At 39.6% G+C, this 16,723-nt stretch overlaps 2 protein-coding genes across 4 annotated transcripts in view; one reads left to right on the top strand and one right to left on the bottom strand.

The window, feature by feature from the left end:
* Positions 1 to 16,723, top strand: part of Egfr (epidermal growth factor receptor) — a 136,081-nt gene that overhangs the window by 99,333 nt on the left and 20,025 nt on the right. For 2 of the 3 annotated variants that reach the window (XM_067356047.1, XM_067356046.1), the window contains exon 2: positions 13,336 to 13,670. The exons of the other annotated variant lie outside the window; for it this stretch is intronic. In XM_067356047.1, coding sequence (XP_067212148.1) covers positions 13,538 to 13,670 — 133 coding nt within the window. In that variant the 5' untranslated portion in view covers positions 13,336 to 13,537. The remainder of the gene's footprint in view (positions 1 to 13,335; positions 13,671 to 16,723) is intronic. 3 annotated transcript variants of the gene reach the window in all.
* LOC105676021 (putative leucine-rich repeat-containing protein DDB_G0290503) lies at positions 1,335 to 6,457 on the bottom strand. The gene is made up of 2 exons (XM_067356049.1): positions 5,872 to 6,457; positions 1,335 to 5,567 (listed from the first exon to the last, which is right to left on the bottom strand). Exons 1-2 carry the CDS (start codon positions 5,921 to 5,923, stop codon positions 1,549 to 1,551), a joined length of 4,071 nt encoding a protein of 1,356 aa, XP_067212150.1. The 5' UTR covers positions 5,924 to 6,457; the 3' UTR covers positions 1,335 to 1,548.

The raw sequence follows: 16,723 nt of genomic DNA, 5'->3' as shown, positions 1-16,723 counted from the left end.
GAGCGCCGAGAAAACGTACGCTGACGCAGCCTTGAGTCCTGAAGGATACCGCGTGTTACATATCGTGACAGCCACATTATTATCTCAAGGATATAAAAATTCGGCAATTTCAATTATCGATCATAATATTACTTCTGCGTTGAGCCAATTATTATAAAATTAGATACAGTTTTAATTATGATAAAGGGAGAAAATTTTGCGAATTGTAATACGCGCTATTAGCACAATGGGGTTATTAAAGTTACTGGAACTGCAATTAAAGAAAAATAACATCGTGATCCACTGATTACTGCACAACTGCAACGAAATATATTCGATGTACAGCTGTCGATAAAGCTCCGCTTGACCCTGACTGTCGGGATGCATTACTCCGAATGACTGGCGAGCTGCCAGAACGGGGCTACGCTCGCGGTAAACGTGTATGTAATGATGGGTTTCTCGCTCGCGCGCACGGGACGTGGCACGAACCACGGCGCCCTTCGATGATGAGGCACCATCTTCAACGAAGTCGAAGGCCTTCACGTCGGAGGCCCCAAATTGCTGCCCGTTGCGAATTGGCATAATGACGGGTATCGTGCCACACCGATAGCTCGACCCGAAGGATCGAGTTCGTACGTACGTGTTGCTTCAAGCGTTTGCTAGAACGTTGAAGAAAGATGATAGTCCATTTAAGAATGAACTTCTGAATAGTGCTAGCTGGCTCATTATGCAAAAGATCAATTTCTTTCATTACAGTAAAGTGAGAAGATGAACATTTTTCTTATTGTATCTATTTTGTTAGATTTTTAAAAAATTATATATTAAAATTTTGACACTATAAAGATCATTAAATGATCAATTTTTTGTCTTTATCTCGTGCTTTTTTTATCTACATAAGTAGAATCGTAAATTCCAACGTTTAGAATCGCCAGATGCTGAGATAAAGTTTTTAGCATAGTGAAAAAAAGTGCGAATTTTATGATCGGCAATAACAAGATCGGGACAAATGAGGAATAAGCTTAAAGGAGTCAAAATATCTCGATTAGTAAACGAGAGTTTGACGCAGGTTCCTTCTTCATGGTCAGTTGGCTTCGTTCGTGCTTTCACCACCTGCCCCCTCGGCGCGGTCCCACCCCTTCGGCCCACAGCCTCGTTTCGGACCTATTGTCCGCGGCGCGTTTCAAGATGCCGCCGACGGCTTTAATGAGAATTTTAATTACCCAATCCGGCGCTTTCTCAAGACCCGCCGACGAAACGCAGAACCGTCTAAGGAACCTTTGCTCTTGCGCAAGTCGCATCGATGTTTAGCGATTGTTCTAAGCGCTTCTCCAAAGCGACTGAATAATTCGATTACGACAATAGATAACGCACGTGTTTCTTTGACATGTCTCTTTATTATATCTAACAATTTTATTCATGATTATTAGTCATAAAAGTCTCTCAAGAATTAGCAATACATCAATGACTGATGTTAATGAAATATGAATGCGTAATTTAGCATAATATAAATATACTAATGTATTTTTTTTTTTTAACACATCTATCTGTAAAATTTCTCAATATATGGAATCAGTATAATTTCTCCTTATTAATATCGTTTCTAGATCGTTGCAACCATGCGGAATATAGCATGCTTTTCTCTGGTCTGTCCATATTTGTCCACGGCGTAGCGTTTCCGATTACACTTGGTGCGTGATGTTCTAACATATCGTCAACGTTGTTTAAATTTCGTGGAATCTTGAATACAGCTCGCTGTGAGTTCGATAATGCGTCATCCTTCCTATCAGAGTTCGAATACGATGATTTTGTAATTAATTTTCCCGCGTAAGCGCAGTTGTCGTTCGATTGTCTGGATTTCGTGTGCATCTTCGAATCAGACGATATAAAACCAGCTGAACCATTTGGTTTTTTCAAAAAACCAATTGATCCCGAAAAACTTCCTCTATCCTTGTTTGCCTTTAATTCTCGCAAATGATTTTCTTCGCTATCCTTTGACAATAAACTCTTGCTTTTGGGATTTTGCGTTATAATCTTTGCTGCTATAATTTTTGCATCGGATTTTTTATTCAATTTACCTGCAGATTGATCAGTGCTTAATATGTCTTTTATATTTTTATTTATCGAATCTTTAGTTACTACATTATTTTTTACTTTTGAAGTCGATTTTGTTTGTATTTCGTTTATGGTTTCCAAGGGTGATTTATTTTGGTCTGTTATTTTCTTATGCAAAGTAAATTCTTTAGCTGAGTTATCTTTTAATTTTGGCGATGTCAAGTTCAGTTTTTCCAATTTTTTAATTATTGTCACTTCTGAAGTATTCTTTATATTTGATAAATTGTTCGGTTTATTTTGCTTTAATTCTATTGGCGTTTCAACGTGTTCCATCGTTTTTTCTGATTTTTGCGTCGTTTCTGAAGAAATTGTTAAACTTGGCAAAGAATCGGCTTTATCAGTATTAGATTTCGATAATGATTTCAAATTTGCTTGAAGAATTTTTTCCTGGTTTTCCAACGCTTGCACTAATTTCGAGGAATTGCTAAAATTTGGAGAATTTTGAATCTTTTTTATTTCATTATTTAATCCTGATGGTTTTGTCGATGATATTTTTACGTCATCAATCAAAGTATCATCTTTTCCTTTTTTCATTGGTTTTATAACATCTAAATTATTTTGTATCTTTGGTTTTATAGTGAAAATCTCATTGATTGATTTTGTCTGCTTTAACGAATCATTATGTTCCTTCTCTTGATTTCTTTTTGATAATAAATCTTGCGCACTATTTGGTGCTTCGAATTTTCTTGACAAGATAAGTGCCTTATCTTCTATATCATGTTTGCTTTGCGTATTTATTGTATCAGATGTAGATACTGTAGTTGATTTTATTTGTTTAATCTCAGAAACTTTTTCATTATTTTTTACAATTGATATCTGGTTATTTTCAATTTTTATATCATTTTCCATAAAATCAGGAATAATATCGGGATTTTCTCGATTCGGTTTTAATCTAAACAAATACGAATATCGAAGATTGGGTTTAGATTCTATACATTGCTCTGAAGAATTCGAGCAAGAAGTCAAATTGTCAGAATTGTTTTTTGCAATAATCTCGTTGTTTGTCGACTGAATTTTCTTTGTCGGTATTTTTGAGCCTGACGTTTCTTTCAACATTGAAGATTCCGTGACAAGATTTTTATTCAAATCCGACGAGGTCGTTTTTTTTTCATTTTGATTTGATAATGGCGTGAGTGGTTTACGATCATCCTCCTTTTTCTTTATCTTGTTAAAAGAATCGGAGGAGGACCACCAAGGTACCATTTTCGAGGGAATGCGAGAATCAGAAGATTCATATTTATCGTACGTATTCGTCTCCGGAGATCGCACGGTGCTCGTCATTTTTTTCAATTTTCCAGTTTCAATATTTGCTTCTTCGGTTGCTTTTTTCTTCGTTGTTTTGCGTTGAATTTCAAAACCAATATTATCTGAAATTTTATGCTTGTTGATAGGTTTTTCAGTTGCATTGTTAGATTCATTTTGTTGCACGTTATTGGTGTCAAGAGTTTCGTCATAGGCCTTTGCAGGTTTGTTAAACACATAATGAGTCTTGGAAGTTTGCGAAGGTAATGTCGATATCGTGTTTATTGTTTCTGCCGGCTCCTCAGTGCTACTCTTGGCGAATTTATTCTGAAAGTTGGCGGATATTTGTACGTTCAATATCTGCTCCACGTTCGAATCGGTTCCCTTCGATAAGTCGTTCTCTTTTGACTTGCTCAACGTGTTCGCCTCGTCCTTGGCGAACGGTATCCTGATCTCGATTTTGTCCACTGAGCTCACCACATCTAACTTCTCCGTCCTTGCGGTGATGCTTTTCAGCTCCGAAACCGGTTTGCCGTTGATTGAAAACTCAATCTGTTTGATCGGCGCGGAGTCCTCGCTAATCGAAATGCGCATCGGACCGAAGTCACTGCGCTGCGATGCACTTTTGCTACTTCTCTGGAGTGTCGGAATGTTCCACTGATTCTCCGTCGACTGTAGATCCCCCTTTCGGTCAGATTGGACGACGACGGAGAGCTGTTTGGAGGCAGGATTTTGAGGATCCAGCGGTCCGGTCGAAGCCGAGTCCACGTTGATGGACACAATAGATTCTTTTTCAGAAGGCACCATACGCAGTTTAACCTGAGGTTGCTTCAATATATTGCTATCGCCAGCCGGAACCTGCGTCGAATGCTTTCTTACGGATGCATTGTTTGTTGCATTACTGAAATACCGCGGCGAATTCAAGGTCTTGTCGTTAAATTGCGAATAATTATGCTTTCGCAGATCTTTATTAAGTTTTTCCATCTTGTGAACTTTGTTAAATTGATCATCCAACTTTCCATCTACTGTATCTTCTTTCTTTCGTTCGTAAGTTTCGATTAGCTCTGTGAGTCTGTGAGCTCTGTTCAGCGAATTACTGGACTCGAATTGCAAAATATCATTTTCTTCTGGCTTAGACGCAGTTTTTGCGTTTTTTCTGCCAGTGAAGCTTTTCAAGTCACTTATCACGTTCTCCATTTCTCCTAACCAATCCTCCCTTGAATTAGTTGTCTGTTCGTTGATATTCTTCTCGAGTGGCATTGCAGCGATAAGAGGGATTGTCTCTGGTGTATTCGTGCCGCTTGCTTTTCTCGTCGGAGTGGCGAAGGTTTCAAGAGAATTTTTCGCCAATACGTTTCTCTTTGGCAGTAAACCACCGTTCGAAATATTTAAAAACGGAATGTTACGCATAGACTTACTGCAATCGGCAACTAATCTTATATAAGATTGATCGTCGCCCGTTAAATCATTTGCAACGCAATTCTGATTGGTGCTTTTATTTATTGCCTCGGTGATATGCGTGTCGCAGTGTTGAAAATTGCGACGTTCGTCAATGTTTGCGTTATCACGTCGAATGCAGCGGTCGAACTTAGCTGCAGTAGTGGGAAGAAGTGAATCATCTTTTCGCTCTTCACACGGTACTCCGTTATGTTCACTGATATTTATGATTTTCTTTGCCGAGGATGATGTGGAGAAAGTACTGAATGGACTCATGCGCATTGTATTGTTGAAATAAAGACTATCATTTCGTGAACTTAAGGCGGATTCCTTGTATAAAATTTTGCTGTAATCGGCTATCAGTTCTGCGTACGATCGAGGATGTTTCTCAACTGATGCGATGAAACTGTTATGACGATTTGTATTCTTCGTACTGTTCATTATCGGAACTTCTTGAGACACGTGTTCTTTGTTAATTCTGTTAAATATGACGTTCTGACACGTAGAATAATGACACACTGTTCTCGCTGTATTTTCCAGTGGCAATTTCTTATTCAACGATGATTTTTTCTTCAACGAAGTTACGCTGGACTTGGTTCTGCTACGTTGCTTGCAAATTGTTTTGCTTTCTTTGAAAACAAGCCGCAGACTGTTTTGACGAAATTGTCCCGAATATTTAATACCAATGCCATGACTTTTCTTTGCTGCGGACAATGCATTCGATCCTAAAAATTGAGATTTGAACCGGCGATTTTCGCAATTTACACCTGTATGATGTCCATAACGCAAAGCAGCATCTATATAATGATAATAATAATTAATTATTAAATATTAAATAGTAGAAAAATATCACGTAATAAAAAATATCTTACATACTTGTAATTATATATATTGTATTTTAATATTATATACATTTATTTACTTATTATATAATTTATTGTTTAGAAAATTTATAAATGAAATTAAGTAAGTTAAAAGTGGTTAGCTTCAAAGCAGCATGAAATTTAAATATTATTTATGACAAATAATATTTTAAAAATATAGATATACATGCACAAAGTAATCACACAAGAAATGTTAGAGTAGATTGTTTGAACTTACTGGATGGAGCGCAACGAGGAACATTTATACGAATATGTTTTAGGTGATTCATTTTACAATCTTAATGAAACATGTGCATTATAAGCGAAGAATACTCGTTCGATTTTGCGCTACTGCCGAATACAAATTAATTGAGCACTCACTGACGAGATTATTTATTTTATGCACAGAAGCATGATGGGGCTAACGATCTTGTCACAGAAATGTCACGCAAGACAAACGAATCGCACAGTTCGTGAGAATACTTCAATTTTTTATTTTATCAATTACATCCTATTCGTCTTACTATTCGCCGATAAGAAATTTTTTAATTAAAATTTCGATCATATTGCGAAACTCACGTTACATTCCGGAACATTTAGTTGATATAAGTGGTGAGCTCTAAAATTTGCACACTTAAAGCTTACGTTTCCAATGCAAAGCACGTCTTCTCAGCCTATTATCGACGCCTTCGCGCGGTCTATCAAAAATGGTACCGGCGTTACTTTCAAAGCGGCGCATGTCGTCCAGCCAGGATTGATCTCGAGGATAAGAATCCGGCGCGACTTTAACACGGGGCCCTCGGAGCGGCACAATGCCACAGTGGACACGTTTATCTTCGCGATCTCCACTTCCATGCCGCTCGGACGGTTTATCCTCTTCGACTACCACAGTCGCCTTACTCACGACACTTCTTCACGGTGCGAGGCCACGACGGGCACTTGCCTGCTGCTCGATCCTCGACAGAACCGTCAATTTGCGATCCGCCGAGGATCGGACGATGCGAAACGTGCCCAGCTGTTGGAAGCATTGATTAGACCTGCAGCGCAATCTTACCTACAGGATAGAGCCACACTCGATCTTCTCTTCGAAAGAACCTCGAGAATATGCAGCGTAGCGTCGCTGATCTTCCCACATTGCCACCGGCAATTTGTTCTTCGCCGGAGCAGCTCGGAAAATAATACCCACACGATTCGTTATGCTGATACACCGCAGCGCGGAGAAGCGACGTGCACGCCGAAAAGTCACGAATCGATTATTCCGAAAAGAATTGGAGACAAAAATTTTCACTTGCAACAAGTTGCGGCAATATTTCAGGTGAAATGATTACTCGCTGCACTCATCTGACAAAATTAAATAATTATATTAAGTACTTTGTGTTTTACGGAGCTTCATATCGTAGTATTCGCATAATATCTTACATTTAACGATTCCAAAAATATTCCAAAAATATTTCTATATAATAGCGTTCCATGGAAGTACGCTTGTAGCCTGTGGTGTGAATATATTTCATATCGCATGCATTCTTCTTGCCTCGCACGAAATCGCTCAAGATTCTGTTCGGCAGATACGTCCAGGGGAAAGATCACGGAAACTTTTCACGCGAACTTAGCCGGGGAGTCACGCCGTGGGGCTGCACGAAGTATGGAGGTCGGCTCGGCAGAAGTTATCCGTGACTCGACGCTCCGACTGGATTCTCGCTTGCGAGATGATCGTGAGCGGCGATCCTGTATTTCGTGGCGTGTTCTCTCGCATCCGTCGTGGCCACGATATCTCTTTTTCAAACGCGAAACTCCATGGAAGCCCATCACGGAGTCACGAACATTATTAGCGGACCGCGAACATAATTCACGCGAGTTAACCAATAGGAAGCTGCGGGTGTCTAACGAGCCACGGTCGCCACTATTTTCTTTCGTTTTACCCGCCTCTCTTTCTGGCATCACGTTCCTCTAGATCGCTTTATGTTCTCGCTTTCAACATTATTAGCTTTATAGCGCTACTAAAATCGTGGCAAGTCTTAATCGTCTTCGCTATACGCCATTCGCCGAAAAATGCAATCCCATGGATTGAATTTATCATTTGCTGCAAATCAAAAATATTGCGAATTTTTTTTTCAGAATTTTTCGTACATTAAAATTGATTCAATTGAATTAATTATGGTAAAAGAAAGCGATCAATTCTACAGCGATAATGAAATTAAAAATGTTCTTCCGTGTTAAATTCGTCCTACATAGAGCAGTTTAACAGGATACATCTTCAAGTTAATTGGCGAGAAAGTTAAGTTTTCTATTAGCAATGTTTATATTTATTTTTATATTCATAACGAAACAAATATCTCTTTATTGGGAATTATTAGAAAATTTAGCTATACTTTTGCACAATCTCGCAAGTGTGTTTCAATGAAAATTCAATAAAAATCTGATAAATAGAATAAATTATATGAAAACTAAAAAAACCTACTTATAATTAATAATAAATTTTTTTAGTGGTGCATTTTTTTTACATTTCCAAACTATGCCATTTGGATTTATCATTCTCTCTGTTTATGTTGGATCAAATTGCATTACGCATATTTTGTATATTTTATTTTGCGCGCATGTCGCAGCCCTTCCCATCACGGGCGGTGGAGAAAACGCAACTCTCTGCTTGTCTTATCGCGCCTCTTAATCGGGAGTTTAGACACTCCGCTGATAAGGCGTCGCGACATGTGCACACCTTGAAAAAATTCTGACTTTGAGGAAACATCAGAGCAGCAAGGGTCATGTGGATATGCACTCGTGAGATTCGTATGTTACGAAAGATAACAGACTTATATTTGACTTTGGAGTTATATACGTCTCGTCTTCTCTTCGTTACTTGAGTTAAATTTCACTTTTGCTCAGATTATTGGCGATGATAAATTGGATATATGATATGGCGAGAGATACACACGGATAAACAACCGTAAATCATGTCGCACTCTGTCCACACTTCCTCGTTAGCGATATAACTCCGGTAGATTGTTTGGATTTAGATCTTTTCTATCTCAAACGTCATTTGAGATCATTAACAGATCCGTGTCATGTAACACTATAAATACTAATTAGTCGACAGAAATGTTAATAGATACGCATATCTGTCGCCTAAATTATTTTTAGAAATCAGAATGATGTAGGAATTATCCTTTATATTCTATTTCTATTAATTTTGCCTCATCTCTAAAGGAATGTGGTTGTTTTTTAACAAGGCAGATGCAATTTCAAAACTCTGCTCGACTTTCTCTCTTTCTTTCCTTCTGCTTCGCGCAACTTCGTACACTGCTGCTCCAGGCTTGTCTTCCGGCGCACATACGCATCTCCCGAGCGCCCTTATATCTCGCCGTCACTATTGTCGTGCAGACGTTACACGGCCGACACTGTTAAGAATGGCGACAGAAATAGGGAGTGTTCACCCGCATACAAATTGATCCTTTTTGCTTGGCGGGGTCGCGCGTCTATAGCGGCACCTATGGCCGCATCTCCCTCGCAGCCGCCGAAAAACCGGACCCGGACACTCGGCTACAAGGGGGTTGTCGCGTTTTGTGGAAACAATCAGCAGGTTGTCGCGAAACAAGGATATGAATGCATAAGCAGCGCAGTTAACACGGTTACACGCCGTGTTTCGCCGGCTCTCTTTTTCTTTCGGACCCTCCCTCAAAAGACGCCGCTTTTGTGCCCGAGTCCGACTGCGCGAGGGGACGGAGGGGTATGAGGACCAGAAAGACGAAGGACGAAGAACGCAGGTTCCCTCGAAGATATATACGATCGACGACGTCACATGGCAAAGGCTCTTTTCTCTTATTGTCTTTCGTACTCCTCGCCGTCCACGCTCTGCATTCGTCGCTCCTTGAGAGATTCTCCTTGAATTTGCGAGCACAAATTCCAAACTTTTTGTTGACTAACAGACTTTCTTTTCTTGTGTAACATTTCTTTTCATTGTATTTCTTCTTCTCTACTCGTGATAATATGTCATCGCTGCGCGTATACTAAGTCGTGTGGAATGTGAATAAAATTGCTAAAATATGCAAGATGAATGTTGCACTGGAGCGAAATATAATTAACTTAATGAAATCGAGAAATTGATGTCTCTAATAACGATATCAAGTTTTCTACTATTTTTCAAAAAATGTTAAATAAATAGAGATGCACCGAAATCTTTTTCAAAATTTTCTTTTTTTTCAAGAAAGCAAATTAAACATTTGGTTCAATCTGATTAAACTGAACGGATACTCAGAGAGAATTCCGCTTCTCTCACACGACGGTTCTCACTAGGAATCTGTACGAAAAACCACGCCTCTTAATCTTCCTTTGCGGACATTGATAAAATGCCCGTGCGATCAATGCATACGCCAGTTTACGAACAACAAATGTGAGAGTGCACGGCGAGGCTGACATTGCAGGGCGCCTTCGACGTTTATTGCTTATCGGATCAAGCGCGAGGGAGGGATAGATTACGCAGGTACATGTTGTGAAAAGTTAACGAGGCCTGGAGCGGACACGCCTCAGACGATCGGCGATTAGTCACTGCGAAAAGTATCAAGGAGCGCGTAATGATCTGTTTGGCGCAACAGTGACAAATGCATTTTGCTTATGAGAAACGAAATGCGCGAGAGCACCTTCGCTCTCGGTCCTTCGATATGCTTCACTTCAAAGTGCGATACGATGGAGAAACTTGGAGAATTAATAACACCTGGATTCTTTTAAGTAAATCTGCAATGTAATCCGGGAACTACAAAGTAAAATTTTTAAGCAGAGAGCTAAAAATTGAGACACTTCCATTAAACTGTCTAGTATCGTTTATGTCATGTTCAATCGCGCGCGTATCACATTCACGATAGTCTTGAAAATATGTAGCAAATGAAATATTAAAGGATCAATTAGAGAAGTATATGTGATACGTTGTTTTGAAATCAATATTCCGGGCCACACACAATATATATGTATATGTTGCGTTCAATTGGAAACACAAAGTGAGCTGTTGTAATCAGAAACGAGCCGGGTCTTTGCCCAGAGTCTGACAGAGGCGATACGTAGAATGCATCGCGGTGACGGAGAGAGTCGCGTGGATATTGTTTATAACGTTATTGCGTTACAACCGGACGGCTGTCGCGTGTAACCGGAGCTGATGCCGCTTTGTTTCTTATCGCGAGATTTCACAGCTTTCTTAATCGCGGTGAAATTCCAGCACTGAAACGTCGCGGCGTGTCGCAAATTGAGAATGAAATATCTCTTTTTCTCCGCAATAACATTAATTGGTTTTTATTATGCAATTTGTGGAGGTGACACTCTCTTCGAAAATCTTGTTCAGCAAGAAAATGTCCATTTTCTTTTGTCATTAATTTTTTTAAATTATTATTTTCTTACACCGTTTCACACAGCGTACAAGTGAATAACTTATTTTCATACATTTTATTGTTTTTCTCTCTATAAGAATTAAGATTAAGCTTAGGTTTAGTGTTAAGCTTAGGCTTATGTATACGATTTCGCACGTTTTGTACGGACCCTCATAAAATCGCGAGACAAACAACAAAAAGATCTAAAATATTTTAGAGATAGCTATAAATAAAAGATTAAAATCCCATCGACGAGAGCGATAAAAATTTGCACAATTCCCGACTATCATCCGTGCAATTAAGCGTAGCGTCGACGGCGCCTGAGCCTTTTCAGTTCGGGTTAATTCCGCCATTCGAACGGTACGTCCTGGAACCGGTTCGCAGGCTCGTAATTCGTGCCGTGTCTTCGCATTTCTGGCGAAATCGCCAGCGCTATGCAAACACTTATCTCTGATTTGCAGATGTAGCTTATCAGGAACACTCGTTACTTTACACAAGATAAAGATATTTTTTTTCCAAGTGTTGAATTCATTAGTATAAAATTTATTGGAATATAAAAAAAAAACCTTTAAGCGCTAAATGCAAAAGAGTTTTGCAATTTTAATTTATAATATATTAGTATGTTAATTGGATTTCTCCCGTTCTCCAATTTCTGCATCGTTTTTCGCGAAAATACGCGGATCCGCGTTACGTTGCGATCGCTGTCACTCGAACTGCACTCCGAGGTCCTCCTCTCAAAATAACTCCCACGATCTTTCTGATCGGCAGACAGCGTGGTACCACTGGCGACCGCAGGGGAATCGCGCGGGCGAACGGGGACAATCACGAGCGACGACACGATCGGGTGTGTTCCGTCGCCGACGGCTCGTTCGCCGGCTATCGATCGTAATTAATAGGGACAATCTGCAGATGCGACCTTAACGAGACCACCGCAATCAGACTGGCGTCGCGCGCGACTCGATCGTCATTTGTCTAAGTTGATCCGGCTTGTCACGCCCGAATAAGGCAACTCGTGTTCACCACTCCGCGGGGAGTGCGAACACGAAAGAACAAAGAGTAAGAACCGCGCGAGTGTCGGGATAGTCTCTCTGGATGAGATAGCGACGAGATGGTGAGGACGAAAGAAGAGACAAGAGAGAGAGAAAGAAGAAACGAACGGGCGAGCAGACACCTGCTGTTAGCTACATTGTCTTCTTCTCTTTTTCGATTTTCGCCCCTCCTTTCTTCGTTTTCATCCCCTCGTCTCTCTCTCTCTCTTTCTCTCTCTCCTTCGTCCCTTTTGATTTTTTCTTACACGTCTTCCAGCGCGATACATAGAACGAAATGGTGGTTCTTAAACGAGGCGATGACACAACAACTGCCGGTCTAAAAGGCGAGTAGATGTTTTTTCGTGTTTCGTTACACGCTTTTTGTGAGATCAAGGGACGGAGATCAAGTATAAAATCCATTTGTCCGATTTTGATACAGATTAAATCAATCTGAATCGGGTTACATAGTAAAAACGTAAGGTTAAACGATCAATTATTGCAATAAACGTATTTTTAACTCCACGCTCGTCACGCAAAATGAATCTAATTTTAATACCTTCTATAAATCGCGAGAATGAACCGCAATTACCGTAGCAAAAGCGTAGCTCTTAAAAGTGAGTTTGTCGATAAATTTATTATGCTAATTAAGTCGAGTCGCATTTAAATCAAACTATTTGAAAATTATGAATGGCTGAAATGAATTGAGACGCTAGCGTACGATATTATCGTATTATTTATTACAACGTAGCGTACAAAGGGCGCACGTGTGATAATATCAAAAATGCAGGTACAGCATAATTCAGACGTGTATAATGAATATCGTTGCCGCCGTAGTTAGGAACGCGTGCTGCAATCAGGCGTAACTCATCCTAGTGGCTGATAGTTATTGATTTACACGCGTAACTCGCGAAACACAATTCCTCTGCGGATGCTAATGAAAATAAGAGATTTCAACGCAGAGTGATTTATGCTGATTGTCATCCGCGCTTCATCCCGCTTAGCATTCATATAAAAAAAAAAAATTGCATTTTTACCAAGTATTTAATTCCAAATATAACTATCCAAATTTTTTTATTACCTCAGGCACTCTAAGCTTTTTTTCCGTTTAATGTATGCAATATCTTATCTCACTAAAAGTCAAAGACATAATTAACTTGCGGACAAGCGGGAGCTTAAAGCGAAGCATGAGAATTTTTTTTTCAACCTGAAGAAGAAACAAAAGCGAGGAATATATTAGAAGATGAAAGAACCGCGTTCAACGCTAAATGCCGACGCTCTTGATATTGTGCGCTGCTTTTCCACTGATCATAACTTTTCTCATTTCAGACAATCGCGATTACTTTGATGCCAGACATGCGACATGCACGGTGAAGAAGGGAGAGCGATGGCAGCGGCGGAAACGGTTCTACGAAGTTCCTCCGATTTTCTCGTTCGTGACAGTCGACTGGCCCACGAAGCAGAAGAGAAAATCCTCATTCAGGTCACCTTGGTAAGGCCTACGGGTTCGCGAAGGGCATGAGAGCTCATCATGTTCAACCACCGACACGAGCCACGAGCGCTGTCGATTTGCAACCTCCTCGGCGTGACATTCCTTCTACTGATCGTCGCCGGTAGCTACGATGTGTCAGCGGATCTCAATTCAGAATTCGTCAAAGGGAAAAGTGAGTTTTACTTCCAGCCGGAAGTCCCGAAAGCGGAATTGTGATTAACTTCCGATATTGCATCTGGAATATTGATCACAATTCTTTTCTTTCGCACAAAACTGGAGTGAATGCGACACCGCAATATTTTCCAATGATTGAATCGACGGGAATTGTAAACAGATAACATATTCAAACAAATAACCATAAATTTTTTAGTAAGTTTTGAATCCCGTTGGATTTCATAATGAATTTGATCATTGGAGAGTATTACAGCTCACATTTATTCCACAATTCTTACTTTAGATATGCCATAATTATTATTCGACGTAAATGTTCACGTTCGTCGGCGAGGAAATTTCGCCGGAACGTGAACATGTTGCGAATAAAAAAAAGAAACAATGAAACTCTCGCAAGCATTGGTGAACGTTACTCTCAAAGGGTAACGTAATTTATTGGCGCATACGACGCGTATCGTCGTTACGAAGCAGCTTTTTGACTGGTACGAACGTACTCCGCTTTATCTAGCGGAGAACCTCTCGGTCGTAGATCATCGGGGCCGTCTGGAAAAGTAGAAAGCGAAGCGGCGCGTCGGCTCGACGTGGGCGTCGCTTGGTTAAAGAGTCCCTTTTACTCGAGGTAAAGAGAGTACCGTTCCTCTTCTATATCTAGAGGAGAAAGAGGAAAAAGAGGGATGGGGGAAGCCGCTTAAATCTCACCTCTTACCTTCTCTAGTCGAGAGTATCTAATATCGCGATAATCGCATCTGCGAACGGTATCTCCGTGTGATCGAGTACGGTCTGCGCTCGGGCACGTGGTTCACGAGAGCTTGACCCACATAAGATGCGGTGTTTATGTCGGTGTTGATGACCGCTGTGAGATAGTCGCCGTTGCGTCTATTATCGCTCAACTATCACAACACCGCGGCTCGAACTGACCACACACGCGCATTTGCGGAAACCGCGGTCTCGTATGCTTCAGTAGTTTTCCTCGTTAAATTTGATCAAATGTCAATGTGAATTAAACAGGTAAAATTGAAAGTGATATCGAGTAAGGAATCGGCTAAAATGTGAATAATATGCGATTTAGATATATTATTTATACATTGGCATATTTCATAGCATTTAATTCAATACAGTAATTTTTTAATTGATAATATATAGTAATATTTCTGCTTGTAATATTTTGTTGATGTAATACTTTTTAGGTATGTAAAGCATTTGTTTCAAGACAAGTGTAGCTTCGTTTGATAGATAAAAATTGCAGATAGTTTAATTTAAAATCTAGTTTTTTAATCCATCCTTAATTTATACGAATGCAGCGGACAGCTGCTCCATGGCACATTCAAAATAAAAGCAGGTGCATATTCCAGATCTTCTTTATCAGATAATCACTGAAGAACAGAATGATACGAATTCAACCTTTTTCTGATTTATTATACGCTTTATGAAAATAAAAGCGCTTGTAATTGGCCGTCATCCGCCTGAATGATGTTTTGCCGGTCGATGAATAATAGATGCAAATTTTCTGAAATTTATTATTCACTATTCAAGAGTGTTGTTTTTCTTTTATCAGCATATATGTATTGAAATTTATTCGAGCACTTTTGCGTAAAATTATTATTATCAAATCTCTAGAAAAAGAACGAGAAAAGCTCGCGGCAAATTTGTCGAAAGCTGCACCACTCGTCGGCTTTTAGGAGCGCATTCAAACTGCGTTCCGAAACAGATTGGCGTGATCAGCGGAAAGATTGCCAGAGTATTTTTCCATTAACACAATAATCGGAGCATAAAAACTGCGCATTATGAAACTGAAAAGTGCGACTTGTCCAACGCGCGGACATAGCCACCCCGAATTCGTTGCGGGGAGACGAGGAGATAGCGTCTAAAGTGCTCTCCATAAAAGTTTCCATTAAAATGATAAGCTTCGGGTCGATTTCTTTCCACCCATTAGGCGAGAGAGTAACCTCCGCGCGTTCTACGGCTTCTATTTTGTTGTTCGTTTGGAAAAGAAAAATATAAAAAGGAGGAGAGATGAAAGACAGTGCGAGGAAAAGAAAGAATGTTTGATGAGAAAAGAGGATTTACTTTGGAGGGATTATGGAGCCGTAGTAAATTAATCGGCCGTCTTTATCGCTCTCGGCTTTTAAGGTGTATCGCGTTTCGGAATAAAGCGTCTATTAAGAGGCGAGCTGTGCAGCTCCGATAATCCGCTGCATAAGGACGCGAGGATATTATTTACACGGGAGAATGGACAACAGTCGAATATCTTTTTTTAAAATCGAATTTTTATGAACAATTGAACGCCTCCTTGGCACAGTTCCGATTTTAAAATCTTTTTTCAACACTCATCTCGACTTTTATTTTATACTTTTTTCGACACACTTCGACTTTTTGCGCTGGCTTTTCCTTTCTCTGACTTTTATTGTAAAATATAATAATTCGACGTAATTTGTAGCATTCAAAATTTTTCGATTGGACCCTGTTTTACTTAATATATATAAATTAAAGTATTTCTCAGGGAACTCTTTATATATATATTTATATTTATAGTTTTAATTGAAAAAAATTACTATTATAAAATAAACTAAATAAAGTAAAAACAACTAGCAATGATGAATAGTTCTACGACTTATTCATCATACTATGTTATATGAAAATTAAACAAGAGAGAATAATAACACAGTCGCGATCATTAATGAGATTCATATTTCTTTCAACTCTTGCAGTCATTGTTTGATACGTTATTCCTAAAGGGAATAAAAAGAATTTTTGATTGGCACTGTAATCGAAATGAACGTACACCGAGAGAGTGACAAGGTTCTCGCTCGTGGCTTAGCCTGTTATCGCCTCAAGCCTTCATTTATATCTTCAACTTCAAGAATAATCGACGAGCAGCAAGAAGTTTTATTCGTACCCGCTGGCCACAAAATACGGCGTCCTATTTCGCTCACACTTGTACGCCGGACCTAATCTTTCGAATCTCGAAGAATTCCAGGTCTCTTCGATCCCTTCAATGACTGTTCGCATCGATATCGCCTCTTCTCGATCGGCGATATTAATTATTACGACGTT

Source organism: Linepithema humile, chromosome 5, assembly GCF_040581485.1.
Source record: "Linepithema humile isolate Giens D197 chromosome 5, Lhum_UNIL_v1.0, whole genome shotgun sequence".
Taxonomy (NCBI): domain Eukaryota; kingdom Metazoa; phylum Arthropoda; class Insecta; order Hymenoptera; family Formicidae; genus Linepithema; species Linepithema humile.
This window is presented reverse-complemented; position numbering and strand designations above follow the sequence as displayed.